A 24,710-nucleotide genomic window follows, 5' to 3' on the forward strand; every position below is an offset into this window, starting at 1 on the left:
TTGACTGAAATATGTATTGCTTGTGTGGGGCCGTACTTTGTGTTCAAGGACTTTGTGACATTACATAACTTCAATCTAAATGAGATATAATAAAAAAATTAGGTGTAGTTTTGCATCTCAAAATAAGCACAAGGTCAATTCTGTACACTCTTTTTTGAGTTAAGGCCACAATATTTTCTCAGAATTTTGAGAATTAGCATCTGTGTTGAAAGGATGCAGAGCAGTATGAATTAATGAGATTCCTCCAGCTTTTCCAGCTACTCACCATTTGGTTCACTGTTCTGCCTTTAGATGGTGCTCTAGCTTCATAATTTTAATTTCAAGAAACAAGAGCTGAGATGTGGTTAATTCAGAGTGTATAGCAGTTAACATGCAAAAATTGTACACCCAGGTGCAAAAGAGTAACACAGTGGGATTGAAAGTCTGTAACAACTGTTAATACTCAGGTTATATTTAATTTTATTCTGGTGTTAGAGAGGAGCATTTCCCTACATTAAGCAATGACCTGTCAGCATTCAGAGTGTTTTAGCAAATGCAAATCCTTACAGAATATGCCTAAGTTGTGCTTAACTGCACTGCACAGGTGAGGCTGCCAAAGGTGTGTTGTGATTTTCTAGGAATAAGCTTTCAGAATAATAGAGCAGATAATTCTGACCCATCAGATTGCCCTCAGGGCTGCATAGTACGCTATTTATTCTTTTATCCTCTGGATGCTTTGCTGTATCAGTTGAGTGTTTCTGAAAATTTGCCTTCCCGCTTTTTGCTCTGACTGAGCTGACCCTGTCAACAGGTAACTGAGAAAAAAAAAAATGTTCACACATGGGTGACCTGCCAGGTCTTAAAATATATTCCTATTTTAATTCAGTTTGAGGCTGGAGTAAAAAAATATAGGAATTGTTTTCCCATACAAATTGAATTGGTTTTTAGGTAGTTTGGTCCTCCGTTATAAAATAATTTTAAGTATTACTGTATGTGGCTTAGTTTCCTATCTGGCACTTGCCATATTTGGGTCTATGAAATTGTAAATTAAATCAGAAGTTTGTATTTTCTAAGTCATTTTTTCTGGCTTTTTTACATAAGTAAAAATTTTCCCAGTTTTGAAGAGCAGAGTACCCAAAAGGAATCTGTGTATGTTTCTCTAAGTGTCCTGTTAGTCTGCATTTTGAGAAAATGGAAACATTTGCAGGAACAAAACATTATTATGGGATTACCTATCTATTTTACATTTCTTCGTATCACAGCAGAAGGGGATGACTATAGCTTCCTTGGCAATGTGAATAAATGCAACCTGTTGTTTACTTTGGGGCTGAATTTAAATGGAAATCATACCTATGTGCAGTCAGAAGGTGTAGCTGTTTATTTGATTGTGGACTCTATAATTTTCTGCTCCTTATTATGGTAATTGTTCACTGTTCCTTTTTATGCTTATGATAAGCTTAGATAATAAATTCTTTGAGGCAGAGACTGTTTTGCTACAGCTGCACAGAACACTGGAATAATTTCAGTATTGTTACTGCTTTGTAGTTTTGAAGTGATATGGCTCAGAAAGGATGCTCTATTGTTACAGTATGTGCAGTTTTGTTATGGGTGAAGTATGTGATTTTAATGGTTGATATCTAATTTAAAAGAGGAACAAAAAAAAAAAAAAAGAGGTGGGCACGTTGAATTACAACTTCCATGCTGGGTCACAAAGATACCCCTACAAGGCTCAAAAGAGTTTGCTCTTGAATGTGCAACACCCACTTAATTAAGAGAAAGTCTTTTAAAGAGGATCTGAAGGAAAGATTGCATTTTGAAAAACAGTGTGTAATAACCCAGGGTCCGCAGGTTCTAATATGTCATGGCTTTTTCCTGCTATGTTTCACCCAGGGTTATGGGACTCACTTGATGAACCATCTGAAGGAGTACCACATCAAACACAACATTCTCAACTTTCTCACGTATGCAGATGAATATGCTATCGGCTACTTCAAAAAACAAGTAGGTTCAATGCAAGAAATTACTTTGTGCAAGAAGTTTTATATCTAGTAGGGTTGACTAAATAACTAGGCATGACAAAGTAATTGGATAAAATATATAGTGCAATTTTACATGTGTATTTTTTATCTATAAAATGTGCTCATCTCATGTAATGTTTTTGGCTTCTAATACATTTTACTTTGCTAGAATCATCTGAACATAAGTATATGGTATAGTCTATAATTTGTCTAGTCTAAAAACTAGTAAAATGTCAGTTCATTCACTGATCCTATAAGAAGTATAAAGAAGGACTAGGCATACCTGTGATAGATGAAAACTTACCTGACCTGCACTTACAGCTGATCTGCACTTACATTCCTGATCTAAAGCATGAGGTTCAAATTCAGGAAAGATGGCAATGTCTGTTCTGTAAAGCAGATTTGATAAACAGGTGTCAACTATCTGGTCAGCAAAATGGAGTCAGATTTTTTTCAGAGGTGTACAGCATTAGGCAGTGAAGATTACCTGAATAATGGGAAATTGCAACCAGGTAGAAAGAAATTGTTTTTTTCCTTTCCTGTCCTGAGGGTGGTGAAATACTGAAAAATGTTGCTGAGCGAGGTGGTGGAATCTCTGTCCTTTTACAATATTCAGGATTGGTCATGGCCTTGATCAGCCAGATATGATGTGTTCTGAACTGAGATGGGGCTAGATGACCTCCTCAAGTTCCTTCCAGCCAGTTCTATGGTTCTGCATATAAAACTGGTACAATCTACTCTTCACACATTCAAACTGAATACAATCTCCCCAGTTGCCCTTCTTAGCAATTAACTGTTCTTTTATCAAGTGCCTCCCATGAGAAGGTTCATGCAACACTGAACCATGGTATGTAGCTCACTGTTGTATTTTTACATTATGATGAATTTGGTTCTCAATCCTCATTCATTTCAGTTAAAACAAAAACATAAAAGAAAAATGGCATAATGACAATTTAAGTTATATTTTTTCTTCTTTTTCAGGGTTTCTCCAAAGATATTAAAGTACCAAAAGCAAAGTATGTTGGCTACATCAAGGATTATGAGGGTGCCACATTAATGGGATGTGAATTAAATCCAAGGATCCCCTACACAGAATTTTCTGTCATCATCAAAAAGCAAAAAGAGGTGAAGGTTGAAATGAAATGTTGAATGTTACTCTCTATTCAGATGTTTAGAAACAGTTCAGTGGGTGCCAGGCTAGCTCTCTTCTTTGCTTTGGTGCTTAAATTTGAGTACATACTTTTATTAGTTAGAATAATCCCTTCATTCAAGTCCCAGTGCCAAAATTTTGTAGTTGAAGCATGAAATTCTAACTTGCTGACTAAACAAGAGCAAGACGGTTAAAGTACTGGTATTTTCAGGAGTAATTCACAGTTCAATTTTGTGGTAGTTAACTAAGCAAAATCTTGTGAGATTGATTTTTTGTAATGACTTTGTCAGTTCCTTCCCTCCCGTATCAGTAGTGTTCATTAGAGTGACATTTAAATGGAGTGTTTGTGTTGCATGGCCTGTTTTACTTGAAAGAAAGAGGATTCTTTTTTTTCTGCCATTTTAAAAATATATAAATCAAGGGTGGACTGTCTTAATTTCCAGTCTGTCCCTCTTTGGATTTTATGTGGGTTGTTTTTTATTTAGTCCTTAATAATATTCTACATAATAAAGCAGTTTATTAGCGAAATAATTATGACATTCCCGCTTGTTTTTAAATACTTCCCTTGGTTTTTAAAGAAATAGTATTTATAATTTGTTCTTTCAAGATTGTTCAAACCTGACTTTTTAATTTTGGTAAAAAAAAGTCTGAATTTAACTTTTTCCTCTTCTTTTGAGAGGAAATACTCTGTATGAGGGAGTGAAGGTCCTTAAAAATAAAAATATGTCCATTTTTATTATTTCCAAAGAAATTATTCTGTCAGACTGGCAGTGTGCATGGCTGTGCATTTGTTTACTCCAAGTTACAAAGTTTTGAAAGTCACATATCCAGGACACACAAAGCTTAAATAAGTATCTAAGTGGGTATCAAGAGCACCAAAGCAAATTGCTTAGAATTTGAGGTAATAAGGTTGCAAAGTAAAACAGAGTTTACCCTGGAGTGGGAAAAGCCTTTCCCTAGCATTTGCAAGAGAGTAGAATTTTGGTTCTGAAGAGTCAATCATTCTGACATCCTCCAGAGAAAATCTTTGATGAGAGTATCTTTGATTGATACATAAGCAACTCCTACAGATATATATATGGAGATTTTGAAGTGAATGGGTTTCTAATTTCTAAAATATTGGAATATGAATATGTATGTACATAAAAATACATGCATTCACTATGTGCCTTGAATTTTTTGACCAGCTGTGCTGAAGCATTTCAGAAGTTGCAGTTGTTAAAATTTTACAGCCAGTTCTCAAACCTTTTTCCAGAAAATTTCCTTCTCTACCTCTGCTCCTGTCTTCCCAAGAGCTGTGCAGCTTGTGATCAATAGAGCCAGCAATGACTCCTTTCTTTCTAGATTTGTGCCAAAATAGCTGAGAGACTCAGTAGCTTCATTTGCAGGATCAGTGTTTGCTCAGGTAGCTCAGCCCCATTTTCAGCTTCATGGAAAAGGACTGCAAAGTTAGGATGTGCGAATGTTTCTGTTCACCACAGCTTTGCATTAATCTTCTGGGTGACTTTAGACCAAATAAATTATTTTTTGTTTTCTCTGCTGCTTTATTACAGATCATTAAAAAGCTCATAGAAAGGAAGCAAGCTCAAATCCGAAAAGTTTATCCTGGCCTTTCTTGCTTCAAAGATGGAGTACGGCAGATTCCTATAGAGAGCATTCCTGGCATTAGTATGTATCAAACTCTTTTAATGTAGAACAGAAGCAGAATAGCCCAAGAAAGGTCCAAGACTAGAAATACTAATGTAGCCACATAGTTCTTTTTTATTAGAATGTAATTGTTTTGGTCTGCTGATTTGATTTCTGTGAAGATTATTGTATTTCCATTACAACTGCTGTCTTTGAGATTTCCCCAAGGCATCCCAGGCTGATCCTCTTTTATGTATGTGCGTATAATTTTACTTACATGTGATCCCTCTTTGATTTGTATCACAGTATAGGCAGCATTTTCCCTCTGGCACCATTTTAATGCACTGTACTCCCAAACAACAATGATTTCTGTGCTAGGCATGAACGTACAGGACAAAACAGAATTTAAAATAATTAAGTATCATATTTTGGGGGACATTTTTTTGGCTATGCTTTTCTGCAATTTATTCATTGTCCCTGGGGAATCAGATTGGATAACTTTGTCACGATTATTCTTTCGAGGGGTGGGTTGCAGTAAAGTATGTATTGAATTATTGAAAAGAAATGTGTTTCATACAGAAATATTGTAGAATCTTTTCAGCAGTCTGGTGGAAGAATCACATAGGAAATTGAATGGAGCTGCGGGCTAGATCGTTATGTTATTTATTAGGAGTAGCTTTTATTAAAACAAACCCATTTTACTGCAGTAGTGCTGAAATGGCTTTTCTTCTTTGAGTTGCAATAATTCAGTTAATGTTTTGACCTACTGTAGTTCCCATATAATATCTCATGTTGTTGGTGTACAGGAGAGACTGGCTGGAAACCAAGTGGAAAAGAAAGAGGGTAAGTGCTACACAAAGTAAAGTGTTGAAGCAGTTGGGATATTCCTGTGAGAAAAGTCTTTAAACAATGTCACTTAGTATTTCCTTCCATCCACTGGAAATCAAATAATCGACAACTGGCTTTTTGGTGGTATTTTTTATTTTATTTTTTATTATGGGCAAGTGTGGTTTGGGTAGGGGGGTTCTTTTTTGAGGATTTTTGTTTGGGTTTGTTTGCTTGTTTTAAATTTTATTTCTTCCATAAAATGCTTGAAACTTTAGAGTTGCTTTTAGGTAAGATGTAGATTGTAGGAACAAAGATAAAGGACTCAAACTAATCTTTTTGTATTTATATTTTCCTTCAAGTAAGGAGTCCAAGGATCCAGATCAACTTTACAGCACGTTAAAAACCATCCTGCAGCAAGTCAAGGTGAGTGCTAGCTCTAGTTTACTTTCTTTAAATATTTTAAAATTATTTCCAATATCTAGTTTCCATATTAGATACCTTACTTTTTTCTTTACCAAAGAGCCATCAAAGCGCTTGGCCCTTCATGGAACCCGTGAAGAGAACAGAAGCTCCTGGATATTATGAAGTTATAAGGTTTCCCATGGGTAATGCCATTAACATTTTTTAAGTAGAGTTTAAAAATCATTATAGCTGCAGACATAGCAGATAAATTTTAATCTGATTGTTTTATGGTAAAAGATATATGTTACTTGCAGCTGAATACCTTGCAGCTGTGAAGTGTCAAGAGTGTGATGCTGTTGTTTGAAATTGATGAGTGCTCTGTGACCTCTGTGAAACATGTGTGGTGTACCTATCTGAAATCTTAGTGTGCCCTAGAGAACTCTTAACAATCTCTTAAATGGTGCAGTCAGCTGGAAGCTTTCAGGACTCAGCTGGTGTAGGTGAATTGTAGGGATATATTGCTGTGTGTGGTAACTGGTCATCGCAGATCCCACTCATTTGTTAAAAAACCTGAAGGCAAGGCAAACTTTCAGGAACACCTGAGCATTTGAGTTGCTTTGAAATACAGATTTAAGATTTCTAAATCATATAGAGAAAATATGTTCAAAGGTCACAGGGTTTTCTAAGTAAGTCTTAATACTTTGCTCCAATTTAAGTTTAGGAAAATGCTTCATGCAACTAATTTTAAGCTAACTTTTATCTTTCTCTTTTAGATCTGCCACAGTTTTCTGAGGTGTTACATTTATTTCTTTATTTTTACTTCTAAGTAACACAGCTATTTTTTGTGTAGCATTGCTTGCAAAGGGAAGTACACGACTGCTAATGTTTTTCTTTTGACTGCTTCTCTTATGACCCAGCTTTTGACTTCTGGGACACATAATTTCAATGATAATTCAGTGATTCTCTAAAAGAATGCTTGATTTGTACTGCATCAGATTTAAAATCTGAATTCTGGCACTCCTTCCTCATTTGTGCAATACTCACCTCTATAATTTTGATTTCAGTTTCTGAACCCTTTAATATCATTAGAGAATGAAATACAGGTTCATGGCAGACTATTAGCTATCTGTTTCTCAGAGAATAAAAGTATTTGTTCATGTTGCTTTGTGCGTGGGCTCCAAGCCCATGTCTATCAATTTAGTTTAATTATTTTTTAATATTCAAATTACCATTCCCAAATAGCAGATGTATATATAGTTTATAAACCAATTGCTGGCTTCCTGTACCCCCAACACAGATTTATTTTCTAGCAATGAAGAAAAAGAATGTGAATTCCCTTCTGTGGCAGAGTTTTCTCTGTCTGCTTTTCTGAGTGGTCTAGCTCAGAAATCTGTTTAATCTGAACAGTGGGTTACAAATAACTTACCTAAGTTGGCAAACTCAAAGTAGGAATGTTGTCTGTCCTTTCCTTGTTCAGATGCATTACAGTAGCGGTAGGGGCAGCAGTTTACTTTGAGGATTGAGCTGAGGTCTTTGGTTTAGTTTTGCTTTGTTTTTTTTCAGCTAAGGAACCCAGCATGACTAAACTGTGCCTTGATTTGTGATAAATTCAGATTTCTTTCTGCTCTCCCTGCTAGCATGCTGATACTGTAAAAAGTTGTTCAGACAAGATAGAACAGTTGCATTTATGTTTGTATGCAGACTAAATGGTACAATTTTTGAGACGTATGGCTGTAAATTTTTTTTACTACCTCCTAAGGTCAGTTCTCATGTAGAAATGCTTTTTTACCCTGTTTTAAGTGCTCTTCAGGTGCTGTATCAAGCAAAACTCTTTGGGGTTTTTTCTCCTTTTCATCTGCTATTCAAAAGCTGTATGGCTGAGTGACAGATGGAACCAAACTTTGACTGTGCTTAAAGGACGACAGCTTAACTCTCTAGCCAGGCAACATTTTCTTCAGGGCAAGCTGAACAGCCTTCTCAGCTGGGTGCTATAATTAGTCTATGGATATCTACTTTAGGTATAGGCACCTGAATTTCAGACTTAATGGGAGCTGAATGAGCCTTTACTTTTGCAAAATACTGTGCAAAACTAGGGAGTAGCAGGTTCTGTACCATTAGAAAAAGTATTTGAGAGCGTCCATTAAACTTTCCTTGAATAATCCCATCCTGTCAATTTGAAAGTGTTTCTTCTCCTTTAATAAATTCAAATTCCCCTTAAAAAAACCCAACCCACCCCCCAAAACCCCCGAAACCATTACCAAAACAAAAATACAACCATATTTTAAAATCTGAAGTTAAAAATTTCAATTCCTTTGCATTGGAGGTCTTTGGTCTCTGGTGTCCTTGCAATACTCATTGACATTAAGTCCTCTTCAATTCAGCTACTTCTGTTTCAGATTCACAAAGGTGCTGTTGATGCCTGGCTCAAACATTGCTAAAAACTAGTTAGAGCATCTGAGGTGAGAAAAGCCAAGGCATCCAGCACACCTCCCACTACTTCTATTCCTGTACTCACTCCTAGAACACTTGTAATGTAGACAGAATTTTTAAATGCTTGATGAGAATTGCTGGGAACGTGAAAAGTGACTATGTGGAGAACAGATGATTTACATATTTTATGGATGACTGATTTTAGTATAAAGGAGAACACTTCTTAAAGGAGAACACTTCTTAAAGAATGTTCTGTAAGTAAATGTTTTGCATGATGCTCTGAAACCAGGGGAGATCAGTTCTCACATGGTTCTTAAAAAGGATATACAACTATAAACTCTGAAGAGGTAATAAAAATATATGTAGAGCGTAGAACAAATTTTATCTTTTTTTTTTCAAGGCTACAAATCCTGCTTGTAGTGTAGACAGACCAATGTATCTTCTCTGCTGTGTTTGCACAGCAGTAAGGATTTTAGTTTAATGTACATGTTTTGTGATGTTTGAATTCTTTGCCCATATACCCCTAAGGCCTCCTCCAGCAGAGCTGAGAACAGGTTGTCTCAGGACAGTCAGAAGAGGATTAGGGACATCTAATAAACACAGAAAACTCAGAGCTCTAAGTATGAGAACAGAACAAAAAAAGCTTTAATGTTTTAAAGAATTAAAAATAAATGCTACATAAATTCATCCTTGAAGTATTGCTTAGTTCCAGCAGCTCACTTACTTTTGAAGCTAAAATACAGACCCTGCCTGAGATGAAGGCAATTTCCATTCCAAATCCTAGCTTTGCCAGTTCATGTTAAATGGCAAATCAGTCTGAAGGGACACTGCACACAAAACGTATTTGAATCCAACGCTGTTAATCTATTTTTCTTCTGTGCAGATCTCAAAACAATGAGTGAGCGCCTCAAGAACAGGTACTACGTGTCTAAGAAATTGTTCATGGCAGACTTGCAGCGAGTCTTTACAAACTGCAGAGAGTACAACCCCCCCGAGAGTGAATACTACAAATGTGCCAATATACTGGAGAAATTCTTCTACACAAAAATTAAAGAAGCTGGATTAATTGACAAGTGACACTGTCTTTTTTACAACCAAATAGTGTGCCTATGTTATGGACAGGGAAAGCCGTTCTATATATGAGTTGTGGACTTTTAAGAAACTTCTGTTTAATACTTAGCACTTTTAAAAACCCTTTTAGTTTTGCAAACATGTATTATACTGAAGTTACAAAAATTATTTTATTAAAATGCTTTATAATGTATTTAATTACGGAATATTTCTTTTGTGTGCCGATTACCTTATGTTCCTAATAAGTTTATCAGCTACAGCCTCAGAAACCCCACAAACATGGGGGAAGTTGCACATGTTTGGGAAGATGAAGAAAATTCCCAGACAACAGATGTTATAGCTTACCTAATGTTATAGCTTACCTAATGCAGTACCTATTTGATAAAGTTTTATTATTTTTTCCAGTAAAAAAGAAAATTGTAAGGGAAAACAACAGGTGTGGGGGGGTTCTGAAACACTTGTTTCTTTGTAGAATCTTTTTATAAGATATTATTTTTTAAAAGAAACACTCAGCTGGTTGAGAAGCTGTGAGAGAAGAGCAGTCAGTTCTGAAAAAGGACTGCCTGTGATCTTTGATAGATGCAAGTTTTTCTATTAATTTTCAGTTTTGATAAATATTTTACCTGCAAATTGTAATCTCATAACCACTCTTAAAAAAAAAAAAAAAAGAAAAAAGAAAAAAAAAATCTGGCTAGATGCGCAACGTCATAGTGACTTGGCTTATGCAGGACATAAGTACCCAAAATAACTTTACAGACTACTTTGCATCTACTAGACAATTCTAATTGGCTCAGTAGAGTTAAGGTTTTGTGCACTTGATGATCCACCCTGCTTACTACTCCTCACTGCTAAATTCTTTAGGTTGTTCAGCAGAAATAAGACTATTGTACACAAAGGAAGACAACATAGGACAGCTTCGAGCTTAGATACTTGGCTCTGTGGTAAACTGGATTTTCTACCAAGCTTTATTGTAAATGCATATTAACTGTGATTATTTAGACCCAGGAACATATTAACATTTTACAGCTCTTAGTATACCTTCCAAAGGAACACACACTCATATATACATAAAATATATATACATTTTGCTGCTTACACTACATTTAAGAGGTACACTTAAATCCTTACTGGAGATGAGTACAGGCCAAAAAGCTGTCCCTTGACATTTTCTAATTAGAATTTGTAAGTTATAACTGCTTTTGTGAAAAACAGATTAAATTTTCATTCTTGGTGTTTTATATTTACAGATGTTATACTGGTAAAATTCAAGTTATGAGAGAGAAAACCAATGCTGTGCTGTGTCAAAGAATCTATTCCTGCAAAATACCTGTGCAATGTTAGATCACAGATCAATTCAGCAAGGAGATGTCAGGAACTATCTAGAAGTAGTAAATGTGGTACCCAAGGTATTCAAAATGTTAATGCTGGACTTGCCATCGTGTTTTGTATGAATTTAGTCTGACCTACATTGGGATCTATAACAAAGGTACAGTGAGTACTTTTTCTTTAATAGCCAGAACAGGATACTAAAGACCTGTTTTGTAGATTGGGCCTACAGATGCACCTGTTAAGCTTGGTAACCTGTGAATTTTTGTTATTTTCAGAGTAGATTTTCTTATCGTCTTTCAATCAGATTGTCTCTTCTATATTGAAACGTGTTTTCTAATTTAAGAATTAATATTTTCATAGATACTGTGCAATAAAGTTATGGTAGGATATGTGGTTTTGCAAATGCTTTAACAGCTGATGAACTTTACATTTGTCAAATTAATATATTGTACTGGTACAGAATAGTTTTAAATTATATATGTACAAAACCCTACTTATTTTGGTCTCTTTTTTTCATTACTTGGTACTACATCGCTTCAATTTTTAAAGCTTGCTCCAGTAAGAAAAAAACCTACCCAGACCCACAACACCTGCCTTGGGTTGCTCTACAATGACCCTATCCTTTTTCTCTCCCTGCTAAAACAGCTGTTGCAGATTTGTCTCCTTAAAGAGCACCTGGGGTTGACAGAACACCCTCAAGGATCATTAAGTGCACCTCTAACACAAATGGATGATACAGGGATAGGACCCACAACCTTGACATTATTAGGATGAGGCTCTAACACTATAGTTCAACCACTCTGCTTAAGTTTCTGTAGTCCTAGAATTCCAGAGATGGCGAGGCCATGTGGCTAGAATTTTAGGATCCAAAGGTAAAGCAAAGTTTCCATTCAAACATCCAAAGGCTGTGTTGTGAATGACTATTTTCAAATGCTTAGTAGCTGAAGCTAGTATTAGTAGTACTGAGAGCCATGGAAGAAGCTACACATAAAATAGTAAGTAACAGTTTTATTACTGAAAGGGAGAGATCTTGCACCTATTGAAGTGGGACAGGCAGACTTACAAAACAAAGGAAGAGCATGTAGTTTCTGTGTTTTCCCAGTAGGTGTTTAGAATGTAGCTTTCTTTTGGGTATTCACAAACCTATTAATACTTCAGTGTGTCTCAAGCAAAGTGGAAGTAGTTTGAGTGGTGGACAGTTGAGAACACTGTTGTTCTCATATGCAGCCTAGTGTGGCACCAAATAGCACAAGCTTAAATGTGGCACTCTTCCTCTGGGAAAGGCACTGGGCAAAGCAGGGACAAAATTATTATAAACTGTTATCAATGTCCCACAACAGTTGGGATCCAAGTGGAGCCTTCTTCACCTGGAGAAATTTGCTTTGTTTCTGTCTGGTTGACACTAACTTGCACTCACTCAATGCAGGACCAACTAAGCCTAAGTTGCTGCTTTTGAGAGCTGCAGCTACAGAATCAAATGGCAGCTGCAGAATTGCTTCTAAACAGTGCTTATGCCACCACATAAGATGGGGACAGAATACACAGGCCTGTAATGACCACTGCTGACATTATTGTCTTTGGAGCAACTCTGGAAACTGCCAAAAGAACAGAATTCACTCAGAGCTGTTTCAAAAGACTAAGATGTTTATTGTAAGATTCTACATGAAACTACAGCCATCACATAAACAAGATCTGTACAGTTATTAAAAATACTTGCTGCTCAAAACATGTGAAGTGCCTAAAGTTCACCCATACAATGATATTCACCATCTTATCCATCAGAGATTTCCCATATACTCCCAGATCTGTTCAAAAGGAGCTTGAATAGAATCACTTTAGTTATAAAAGTAATCAATCTGTATCATTAAAAATAAGTCACTAGAATAAATCCAGGCCCCCTAAATCTGATGTCTTTAATACTAGGCACACAAATATTTACATATTTATATAACATATTGTGCAACAAAATACTTCATCCAGGAAAGTATGAAGTATTTTGAAATGAAATTATTTTCTTCATGGCAGAAGCATGGTTTTGCTGAGGACCTCAAAGACAACTAACCAATTTCTCACTGGATATTTTCATAGAATCTTATGAGAATGTCGCTTAATGTCTTTTTTCAGCTTGAAAATTGGAGAACACAGGAACTTTGTATCTGTAAATGGATCTCCTCTCCTGAGTTTCCTGTTTGAAAGAAAAAAAAAGGCAAAATGAGTTCTGTTCCCTACATCACTCAAAACAATAACTTTTAGCTAGTAAGGTCCATTTCACATGAAATAGGCTGTATTATTAACTTTAGAATTTGAGTTCTTTGAGCTCATTTTTTAAGGTCTTGTTTTCAAGATCTAAATAAGCTTTTAAAATCCTCTGTTGGACAGAACATCATGAACTTTATGTCAAACTGAAAAGTCAAGACACTTACGCTACAATACTTGGTTCTTTGTAGTTCACAGTAACACTACAGCTTCGCCTCTTGCGTTTTGGGGACTGAGGTCCTTCACCTTCAGGGACAATTTCTGCATCCCCAGTGCTGGGGAGCACTGCAGCTGTATTGGTAACATCACAGAGATGCCCACGAGATGGCTCAGGAGGCTGCTCTGTGAAGAAATTAGGAAAAGTTCAGTTCATTCAGATAAGCAAGCTTTAAAGAAAATCTAACCATTCTTAAAACATTACTCTTTTAGTTGCTATTAAAAAAAAAAAAAACAAACACTAAAATAAAAAAGCCTAAATCTCCTAAACAATGTTATCTTTCAAGAAAACAAAACCAATTACAGAACACTTTCTGTACTTACTAATGGACTTATCACTTGATTTGTTTTCAGTCTTTTCTTCATGACAGAGCTTCTGCTCACGCTGTGCCAAACATCTTTTAGACCTTGGCCTTGGATGGATTGGTGACATAGGGCTCTCATCCACTGAACTTTGCCTTTTCTTTGATTTACTCTTGTAAGGCTCATAGAGGCTGTCATCTGAGTCCCCTGCAGTACTGCTTGACTCAAGGGTATTGGTTTCAGCTGAGTCTTCTTCATCCTCCACTTCAGTATCACTGTTGTTCACCTTGTTTTGTCGAAAAGGTGTAAGATGGACACTCTCTTCCAAATGAAAGTCATAAGCATCACTGATGCGACCCACGAAATTCTGCTTTTCTTTAGAAGCCTCTTTACCCAGTTTTCCTGGTCTTTGTTGGGAAGTAAGTGGCCGTTCCAGTTTTCCTTTCTGATGCTTTTCTTTCCTTCGTTGAGGTTTTTTTCTGCTTTTACACTCTGGTTGTTTAAGATCAGAATTACGTTTCAATTTCAACTGTGCAGTTTCAGAAGTTTTCTGCCTCAACACCAGCTCTGAATCAACCTTGCTTTCATTCAAGTGAGGAACAGCTGCCTTTGTATTTTCTGTAGCACACTTCTCTAGACTTTCCTCAAGCCTAATTTCATCCTGTTCAGAAAGTTCTTTTACTGAATCAGGTGCTTCTAAACAGTCCAAGACATCAGTACAAATTACATCAGGGTTCCTCATCGTTGAAAAGTGACGTCTGGTGGATACACTTTTTGGTAACACGCTACCACATCCAAACTTTACACATGAAGAAATATTTTCCAGCTCTGGCTCTGTGCTGTTCAGATGAAAATCAGATGGCTGTCCTTGTAATTGAAGGGAAAATGTCATATTAAAGGCAAACAGAAAAACCTGCAAAAATTCTGAACCTGTCAAAAATTCAGTCTATTCTCTGGGTTTTCTCCACAGAATTTTATAAACTAGGACTTGGCAATTGAGATAAGCTCTGCTTAATATGGCTTCCATGCAGAAAGCAGTTAGGTAATATAACACTGGTATTTTCCTCTAAACTGTTCCTTTTGGAAAGGTTATTTACAGATCATTCATTTTCCTGAATATTTTGCTTTGTTAACAAGTTTTTATCGATTTCATAAATGTTAATGATTGTATAAAGGCAATTTTACTTGGTTGAACTGTTTGATAGATAATGAAACTGGACTGCAGCTATAGAGAAGATAAGGCAGTTTCAAATTCCTCCCCATTTTGCTGGACATCTTCATTTAAACAGTGGACAGCATTAGTATTTGCCCTTTATGACAAGAAGCAGAAATACTTATCAGTTCCTTTAAAAGCAGCAATTTTTAAAAACTTATACTCACACATTGTTTTCCTAATTCAAAAATAGAGCAATGTCTGATACTTTGATTTAGTTACCTTCACTTGGAATTATTTTGGTAAAGGAAATGTCACTGTCAGATTCCACAGAGATCTTTGCCAAAGAATTTCTGTCACCACCAGCTTCCATCCCACTTGGAAGGACAGGACTGTCTTCAAGAACACACTTTAGAGGTCCTCTAGAGAAAATACCAAAGGTAGTATTTACTGAACAGCAATAAAGTTTAACATAAGGAACAGTTTTCATTACACTGGGTTGCTTCCCTTTTTCCAGCCAGAAAATTAAACTTCCTGTAACAGATTTTTCCAAAGATAGCCAGGCATTAATCAACGATACTTACATTGAATGTGTTGGTCCTGTGACACTGCAACCGTTTCCAGGACCTGAAGAAAGCACTCTTTGATTCTGTCAACAAAATAAATCTTACTGTGATTATATGGCTGAAACAAGTTTGCACCATCTACAAATTTTACACAACAGCCAAGCTACCCCAAAAGCACCAAAGAGACTCTTGACTCTCTTTCTGTCTAGCTAATACCAAGTGCTGTGGCTAACGCCAGCCACCTTCTCAGCCTCTGCACATCAGCACATTCATCCCCAGCTCAATCCTACAGCCAGCAGACAGGGGAAGGAACTGTGCATAAAACCCCAGAAAATCAGGGTGCTCCAACCACTGCCTAGCAGAGCCTCAGTCCCACTTATCACTTACTGAGACACCCCCACAGTGTGCACCCCGGGATGCTGGGAACTGTGGGACTAGTCCTTGCTCTGAACTAGGGCTCAGATCTAAAAATCTATGTGCAGCTGTGGTGGAAGAAGTGAAGGCCATCAGAAAGAGAAGTCCTGCTCCTCAAGAGGAAAAGGCACTCACTACATCTGTGGAACACAAGTCCTTTGCTGGGCCAAGGAGAGCGACTGAGTCCAGTAAATTCTGAGAGACTTTGGAAATTATCTCATTCAAGGCTGACAGTCGGTTCTAATGGACAAAGGAAGGACAGTAACACTGTTACTATCATCCTCTAATATCAACTACAAACTCATCAGCATTATAACTAAAATCTGAAGAAACCTCTGTCAGGTGCCTTCACATGTGATAAGCTCCCTACAAAATTTACAGAAGATAGACTTTAATTTTTGTTAATTAAGTTTTTATGTTTACTCTTTCTTATTTTAAGTAAATGAGAAAGAGTAGTGAGAAAAAAAATTCATTACTATGTGTCAAGGTACCCAAACCAGCATACCAAGTTAGGTGAAAAAAACCCCCATTGAACATACTGAGTTAATGTTTTATGAAACATTTAAGATCATAAAGATATCTATCAATGGATTGGTACAGATTGTCATGTTCAGCTTCACCAGCTCAAATAGTTATTAAAAATACCTCCACACGTCCTTGTTCTTGCTGGAGCCTATGATTTCTTTGCAAGTCAAACATTTGAGCCTTCAAAATGTGATACTCTTTCCTTAGCTGAAGAATGGTAGCTTCAGCTTCCCTTAGTTTGAGCTTGTGTTCTTGCAAGGACAGAGCCAGATCTCTGTTGTTTGCTTGAATGATCTTCATTTGGTTGGAGGTGTTCTCTGCAATGCAACAGTGAGTGTTTCAAATGGGACTGAAAAGAAAACAAGTAAATTATAAGTCCTAAGACATTTAAGCATCTTACTTGCTCTTTTGGCCTTTACGGTGGAGAACTGGGTAGTTTTGCCCAGCCTTAACCATTTCTGAGTTCTTTTCTCTTTCATACGTTGTTTTATATCGCTCAGGCTGTCTTTGAAGGACTTCCTCGAGGATTCTGCCATCTTCTACCTATAAAAGTAGAGTGTGCGAGGAACTCACGAAGCTGGGGTGGCACTACGTACCCCCGACGCTAAAGGAAAAGGCACAGGGACAGAGGAGTGAAGCTCGGCGCAGTTTTAAGCGGAGGAACACACACAGCAAAGCCCCACAGCCAGGAAAGGACACGCAGCTCTGGCCATGCTCACCGAGGCCGCTGTCCCGACCACGCTGAACTGCAAAGCGCTCGGCGTCCGCGGCAGGGCCGGGCCGGGCTTTAAACAACACCGGCGCCGGAGCCGAGAGCTCGCCTGGGGTCTCCTCTAAGCGCAGGCACAGCGCCCCAGCACCCCGCACGGCCGGCCGTACCTCCTCGGAAGGGGAGCGCAGAGCCGGGCCCTTCCCCCGACCGGCTGCGGCCGTCCGAGCCCCCGGCGGAGGCGGGACGGCCCGCACGGATCCGGGCGCAGCAGCGGCCTGGATTTTCCCTTGTTCCGCAGCTCGGTTCTCCCGCTCTGCGCACGTCCAGCTCCTCTCTCCCTGCGGCCCGGCTGTGGCCCCGCGGCCTGGCTGGGCCCGGCTGTGGCCCCGCGGCCTGGCTGGGCCCGGCTGTGCCCCGCTCGGCCCCCGGGACGCGCAGCAGCGACCGCTCGGCCCCGCGGGGCGGCACCACCCGCGCCTGCCGCTACGCGTCGTTCAAACGCAGCCGCCGCCGCCTCCCATTGGTGCGCCCCGAGCATCGCGTCACGCCGCGAGCGCCGCGCGCACCCGCGCCTGGCCCCGCCCACCTTCGGCGGGGCGTCAGGAACCGCGGGGCGGGCAGCTGAGGGTTAAAGGGCCGGGCCGGAAGATTAAACTCCTTAATTAAACTCCTTTTTTAACTCCATAATTTGTGGTGCTTTATTGCCTGTGGCCGCTTCTTGCAGCAGTGGCAGGATGAGCCTTTCACACTTTGGAGCTGCACTGTGAGAGTTACCCACGGCCAGGCCGTGAAGTGTGGGAAAAGCGCGAGAGGAAAGCCAGTGTCTTTACAAATGATTTGATGGGTGAAGGTGTGGGTGTTAAAGTCCCTGAAATGAGTAATGGTATCTCTGTCTTTGGCAGCAGGTTTGTTGCAGAGCCCAGGCAGCTTGGCTTATGAAACAGACAACCACAAGCCTGAGTTGCTGAACTTTGGAATAAAATAGTAGGTTCAAGGGGGAGATATGTGGCAGGCGGTTCGGGAAGGCTGTACCCTCCTTGTGCCTCAGCGATGGGCAAAGGAAGAGGGCAACATGCGGCCGGGAGTGCAGGATAAAAGCAGGCTGTGCCCCTGAGAACCTCAGGAGAGAAAACTCTGCGTCTCTGTGTCCAAGTGGACTCTCTCTTTATTAGAATAAAGTTATAGGACTCCTCTGTCTCCTTTTTGGACATAAACCTCTCTGGCATTTGTGGAGTTTCCTGACAAGTGTGAGGGAGCTTACTTCTTCTGTGTGCTTATGCACGTCTTTACCACGGTGTGCTGAACCATGATTAACCACTGAGAGAAATGGGAGGAAAGAAAAATCAGCTAAATGATGTCTTATTAACAGAATAAATGGTATTCTCAATTCTGTTAAATCAACATTTCATAGATGCTGCACTTTTTTTTGTCTTACAGTTATTCCTGATTTAATTCATTACAACTTGGATGTGTTTTGGCAATCTGATTTCAAACTTGAAAAATTCTCATGGATCATGAAAGAAACCATGATGTGCCTGCTTTTGTCCTTTCCCACTCCTGGCAAAATCATGTAATTTGTGTTTTTGCAGTTCAGCCTTGAAGGCCTCGTCTATGTAGCTTTACAGTAGTATAAATGAACATTTAACTTACTCTCCTGCTTCATCAATAGATACCATTAAAGTTGGTGTTGCATTGCTGTCAGTAAAGTTCTCCTGCAAGCCCAGCCCTGGATGCAGTGTGACAATTCCCTTTGGAGACATGAAATCATGTAATACCCCATATTTTCTTTAGGATTCAGCATGAAAAATTATGAGCAATTTGCACACATTATAAACCCACTTGCTTACTAGTAACACACAAAACCATGCCAACCCACAATCTTAGGTTCTCACTAAGGGTTTTTTTCTTTTTTCTCATCTGCTTGATGAACCTAACATCAACCCACCCATCCTTCCAGCCCCAAAAAACTCTCCCAAAACAAATCACAACTTCACAGGCCTGGGGGAAGAAGAAAATAAAGATTTTTAAAAATGCAACCAAGCAGCCAAAAAAACCCAAAACCACCTCATTTTCCCTTCCCCTCTCTCCCTCCCCTGCCAAGCCAGAAGATAAATAGAGGCATACTGGACATTAGGAACTACATAGTCTGTAGAAATGCTGGTTTTCTGCTTTTGTGTGATTAGCTTCACATCCCCATCCCTCAGGCCTCTCACTGTTTTAAAGGCCATAATTGGACACACTCCTTCACTCAGCTGCAGCAAACTGTGTCACCTGGAGCCTCTGTCTCTAAACATAGATGAAACTATCTGGTTGAATTCAGCTTCTGGGGGCTTGGAGGCTTGTTTTTCAGCTTTTTTTTTTTTTTTTTTTTTTCCAGCTAGGTACAGCTATTCTAACCCAAAGCAATACCTTTCCCTACAAAGTTTGTCTTTCTTAAAGGCAGCAGGTGTTTTGCATTTGGCCAAGTAGCAATTGATAGTTCCCAGCAGTGCTGGTAAGGTCTTTTATCCATTAGTCATTTATTAGCTTGACACAAATACACTGATTGTGATTAAATGAACCCTGTTTTGATTAGAAAATAATGCTTTCCTCCTTATTGTCGAAGTGCTACTCTTTACTAATTTTTTTTGTTCTGACTACACTTATATCAACTTTTTTCATTCTATTGTTTCCATCAATTTTGTTACAGCTCTTTTAGAAACACTTTCGAATCTTTCTGCAGATTATCTTTTATTTCCTGTATTTGAATTTCTATATCCCGATAATCACATTTTCACTGGTACTGAGGTGTGCTCCTTTGTGCTTTAGTCTCATCTCTGTAGCCAGTTTTGTTTCTATTAGATTATTTGCAGGCTACACCCTGTGTATCATTTTACTTATTTATAGCAGAGGATTCCATGTAGTGAATTTTTCTAGCTCTACTGAATCTTTGCTGTAAGCAATTTCACGTTTTCCTCTATAAAGATTGATGCTGTCATTGCTGCCAGAGTTGCTGTGGATTATTAGTTTATTTCTAGCGGGTGTACTCATGTGGCAAAACAGCTGCTGCTGTGACTGCAATTGCAGTATGGAAAGATTTGCTCTCATCGTAGATTTATTGTCTTGCATTACAAGGCAAGAGTTGCTTCAGATAATGACAGCAAATTACAGAAATCAGAGCTGTGATTCTGGGGGCATTCTGGATACTTCTGATCAGAGTTGCCTGGGTGTGATGTTAATTACATAGTGATGTCCAATACATTCTGTTAGGCCTCAAAGTTAGAAAGTTGTTTTTCCCAACTTAGCAAACAATCAGATATCAATTATCCTGCACAGATTTAAGTAAGTTACTTCTATTGCTACCAAAACCAATGTCTTCAAATAAATGGAATTTTAACTTTTTGAGTGGATGCTTATGAGAGGCATTGATAATCCAGTACTCGATGGAAAATATTTTTAAAACTCTTACTGGTTTCAATAACAGGATGAAGCGTATGAGTCTATAAGAACAGATGTTTAGACTTGCTGTATTTAGTTTTTTACTCATTTTTGATGACCACTAGTAGGGCACAGAAGAGCAGCCATGATGTGGTGACCGATAGCAGGCTTTTGTTGATGCAGGCAGCTGGGTAACCTCCAGATAACCAGCTTAAATACCCCACCCTTCTTTTCAGCTGCTCCACGTGCAAGCCTACATCAACCACAGTGGTGATGTTGGTACTGTCTGGTGTTAACCATCACTGTTGCTGAGTTAGGATGAATGTGACATATTTTACTACCTCTACCACAAAGAGGTGCAGAGCTGGAAATCACAATGTATGGAATGCAGTGCATACTGTGTGGACAAAAGGAAAAGTGTATACTGTTATGTGTAGTACCAAATTAATGAGTCCTGCAAGTGTCCTGTTATTGGACATCCTTAGAAGTGGCTCTTACACACCAGTGGTATTTCCTTCCCTTAGCAGAGAGAGAGACTGATTAGTGGCACACAGGACTGTCTTGCTTTCCATTACCTTTGGGATTTGGGAAGATCATTTATGTCTTGCTGAGTCAGCTCTGTTCTCATTTGCTCTGACATGTACACTGATGCTGCCTCACAGTGCTTGGCCACTGGATGGCTCATTGGTGAGCTGCCTTCAAACTGTTCAGCTCTGATCAGCTTGGAGTAGGATGTTTGTAGCTATTATCCTCTTGGAAGTATCATGACAGGAGTCTAAGAATATTTGACGTGTGAGAACTGCAAGATGCTGATGCACCCTCTTCTTCCTGAAAATAGAAAAGCAGCAAATATTTTTTGAAGAAGCTGGCACAGACATATTTGAGTAAATAAGGTGTACTAGCTTGAGCAAGTTTAGCTGAAAATCCTGTAGAAATAATGACCTAGAAAGATTTTGACAACCAGATAACTGATATTTGCCCTTCAGCAAGGTTAAAAAGAACTGTGAGCATTTTTTGGGTGTTATTTTTTTAATGTATGTCCCTATGTGCTATTTCTTTCACTTTTCAGAAAAATATATGAAATTACAGCCATAAGTTGCTAAAGTTAAGACCATTTCTATTGTGGAATATGTTATTATTATTACATTCTCTATTCTAAGTTATCCATAACCACTTTCTAATTACAATGCTATTTTTTTTCTTTCTCAAAAATAACTTTGTTCTACTTACAAGCAAAACCACAAATAGAAGAGGAAAAGAAGCCTGAGTTAATTGAAGCATGAGGCAACATGGGTTTCATTAAGCTAAAATTAATTAGCTATAAATCAGCATTCCTACATTAGTTGTATCAGTGTCTTTTTTCTATAAATATGTATTCTAAATTGTTCTAAATGCATATATATACATAAATCTTTGTGTTCTAACTAATTCTAAAATGTTTTTAATTATTAATCAGTTTAATGTAAGTAAGGATGTGAAAGATTAATAAGTATCTTGATCTGTTTATGAGAAATATTCTAGAGACAAAAACATATGCAGTGATAATTATATGCATCAGATACAGCTGTCTTCCACTTTAGACATGCTGAATTATACATGTCTGAGTTGCCACCAAATCTTTCCTTTCAATGCCAGGGAAAATCCAGAATCCCAAAAGAATGTCTTAATCCATAGCAGTATGCAATAATGTAAGTGCCAATCGGAAATCTTGAAACTAAATGGTCTAACGAGCAATGAGGAATAACGTGTCAAAAGTGTAAATTAAATGTTAAACATTTTCTCAACATTTCTGTTGAGTACCTACCTTAATTTATCATTGTACCACCTGTCAGTAGACCAGAACTCTGACTTTCTCCAGTACACAGCAGTTCCAGTGCATGCAGTCAGATGCAACCTCCTCCCGCTCAAATTTTCTATCCTTAAGTCTCCTACTAACCTCTGTCTCACACTATTGAAGTGAAGCTTAGCACTGCTTCAAGGTTACCAGGCAGTAAACTTTTTTCTTTTTAAGCTTTGAAGGTGTATTTTTTTGTTTGTTGTTTGTTTTGGGTTTTTTTTTAGGTTTTTTAGCCAGTGAATATTTACTGACTTTTTCTTTTCCTTCTACTGTTTGTACAAATATGTGGCTTTCCACCAGTTATTACCCAGTTTGTCCTGATGAACAAATAGCTCAGTAGTAGAATATGCCACTGGTAGAACTGTAGCATAAAGAGACAAAGGTAAAAATGACCTGCATAGTGGATCTTGATGATAATGATGATGATGATGGTGATGATGATGATGATACTATCAGGCATAATGGAATGAAACTCATTCATGGATACAAGAATATATTTTAGTGTAGCCTTTCTTAATGCTAATATACCTGCCATAATCTGAGAGGTGAATATTAATCATATGATAATAAGTGCAGAAATCCTGGATCCTGCTGGAACAGGGTGCCACCAGCTTCCTCACTCTTGCATACCTTCTCTCTCTAGGTGCTGTGGTGTCAGTGGAGAACGTCTTGGTTTTCATGGGTAAACCTGGGGTTAAAGCTGACCTTTCTCTTTAAACACAAGTACCCTTATACATTACATGCAAGTATTTATTTGAGGCCTTGTGTGTACAATGCTTGCTAGCTCCTAAAGTCACTGGTAAAACATGATGAAAGACAGAGGACTGAAGAAATTAACAGCAGCATTTGGCATGCACATTGGCTGGGGCACTCTGGTACTGGGTAGGGAAAAAATGTCTTGACAGCCAGCATTTCCTCTAGATCAGAATATTCAGTTAAGGAGGATTTTTATGAAGTGTGGAAAAGCAATTTTCCTTCCTGCTGGGGTTGTATTGCTGCAGTCAGCTCTCAGAGGTTTGGGTCATGGATGAATGACTTTCAAAGAGCTAATCATTGTTCATAGGTAGGAGACGGAGATATAGATTGACACTTTGTTCTCTCAGAAGAGGTCCTGCACAAACACTTTTTACTGACTTTGGTCTACCACAGAGAACAAGACAGGGTAGACAGGGGAAGATAGGTTATAATAAGTTATATAACTGTAAAAGCCAAGGATAGACAAAGAAGCAAACACCATTACCCCCCAGCACTCCATTTAGTTCTGCTCTAAGTATGTTGCCCATATTAAAATAGCAGGATTGCTTTATTATTTAAATACTTTGTGGGAAATGCTGTCGGTAACACCAGACAGAAAACAAAGGCAAAAAAGAGGGGTCAGTTCCAAAATAAAGCAATGCCCTGCAACCGTCATTCAGTGCTTCTGTTGATTACAGATCTACTCGCACTGAGGCTGCAGTTTCTTTTGAAGAAAGGTTTGAATGACAAACACTCATGAGGATCAACTGAAATCATAATTGTATGGACAAAATGACATTATAACATCTGACATTAAAATGTCTTCCAAGGTTTGAGGATGTTTTCTTTCTGTAGCTTAGCTTGCCACTAACTTCCGGATGTTTACTTCAGCAGTTGAAGCAGATCTGTCACCAGCAAAAGCTGTAAGTGGCATGACAGTGGTAAAGAGATATGGAAAGACAGCTGAACTGCTGCAGATGTGAACTTCAAACATGACAAGATTTTTGACTGACAGAAAAGTGGAACAGAGGCAGAATTCTCCAAGGTCTGTTATCTTTGCACTTCTCTCTCCTTGTGTTCCTCCGTATCTTGGTACCTTTTATCATTCTATTATTGTGCTTTGCAACTCTGCTGTAGTGTCCAGTGTTACAGCTTTTCATTCCCACAATTTTATCTGGTTTTCTGTCCTTTCAGAATATTTTCTCTCAGTTTTATTGGAAAAATCAGAAAAAAGATATGATATTGTTATTTTATATTTGTAGACAGATACAATAGGCATGGTAAGAACTAGAGAATGTATTAAGAAAGAGGAAGCAAAAAACCAGTATGTTGAAAAAGGCCATGTTTAATGGATGTTCCATAGTTCTTTTAGTTTATTTTGTGTAATTCAAATATTTAAAAATTTAAAAACATTTGAAAAATTAGATACTGTGACCAAATTTCTTTCAATCTGAACTATTTAAATCAATATAACTAGAGCACAGCATTTGTCATGATTGTAAATAATAAGTGCTGGAATATTACTGGAAAAAAGTAATTAAACTACTATGTAACAAATTTTAATGTAATCAGTATGTTCCCAGAATTTTTTTCACTGTAGTTAAGCCAACAACTTCTAAAATAAAAGGCTGGGAGGAGACCTGATACAAAAATTTCACAATACTGTAGTACAAAGCAGTTTTATAGAAATGTCATGAGATAAATTAGATTGAAGTAATTGTTTACCAAGAAATAAGCACAAAT

At 38.1% G+C, this 24,710-nt stretch overlaps 2 protein-coding genes across 2 annotated transcripts in view; one reads left to right on the forward strand and one right to left on the reverse strand.

The window, feature by feature from the left end:
• The window catches only part of KAT2B (lysine acetyltransferase 2B), a 40,473-nt gene extending 29,143 nt beyond the window's left edge, over positions 1-11,330 (forward strand). The window contains exons 12-18 of the mRNA XM_058030488.1: positions 1,870-1,980; positions 2,979-3,122; positions 4,701-4,815; positions 5,580-5,616; positions 5,961-6,024; positions 6,122-6,206; positions 9,317-11,330. Of these exons, the coding sequence (XP_057886471.1) occupies positions 1,870-1,980; positions 2,979-3,122; positions 4,701-4,815; positions 5,580-5,616; positions 5,961-6,024; positions 6,122-6,206; positions 9,317-9,510 (750 nt within the window). The 3' untranslated portion in view covers positions 9,511-11,330. The remainder of the gene's footprint in view (positions 1-1,869; positions 1,981-2,978; positions 3,123-4,700; positions 4,816-5,579; positions 5,617-5,960; positions 6,025-6,121; positions 6,207-9,316) is intronic.
• A 1,581-nt stretch (positions 11,331-12,911) lies between these two features.
• On the reverse strand, positions 12,912-16,802 carry SGO1 (shugoshin 1). Its single transcript, XM_058036043.1, has 8 exons — positions 16,667-16,802; positions 16,387-16,583; positions 15,877-15,981; positions 15,346-15,410; positions 15,044-15,183; positions 13,630-14,475; positions 13,257-13,431; positions 12,912-13,018 (listed from the first exon to the last, which is right to left on the reverse strand). Exons 1-8 carry the CDS (start codon positions 16,800-16,802, stop codon positions 12,916-12,918), a joined length of 1,767 nt encoding a protein of 588 aa, XP_057892026.1. The 3' UTR covers positions 12,912-12,915.
• Between the last annotated feature and the right edge of the window lie 7,908 nt (positions 16,803-24,710).

Source organism: Melospiza georgiana, chromosome 1 (assembly GCF_028018845.1).
Source record: "Melospiza georgiana isolate bMelGeo1 chromosome 1, bMelGeo1.pri, whole genome shotgun sequence".
NCBI lineage: Eukaryota > Metazoa > Chordata > Aves > Passeriformes > Passerellidae > Melospiza > Melospiza georgiana.

Bases quoted from the DNA above. Each gene is read 5' to 3' on its own strand.
- SGO1 (XM_058036043.1), bottom strand. From the start codon at position 16,802: ATGGCAGAATCCTCGAGGAAGTCCTTCAAAGACAGCCTGAGCGATATA. The intron at 15,982-16,386 runs GTATTTTTAATA...TTTGTCCATTAG, and splicing joins AAGAACAAGGACGTGTGGAG to AACCGACTGTCAGCCTTGAA. The intron at 13,019-13,256 runs GTAAGTGTCTTG...TCTTTCAAACAG, and splicing joins AAAGAACCAAGTATTGTAGC to GAAACTCAGGAGAGGAGATC.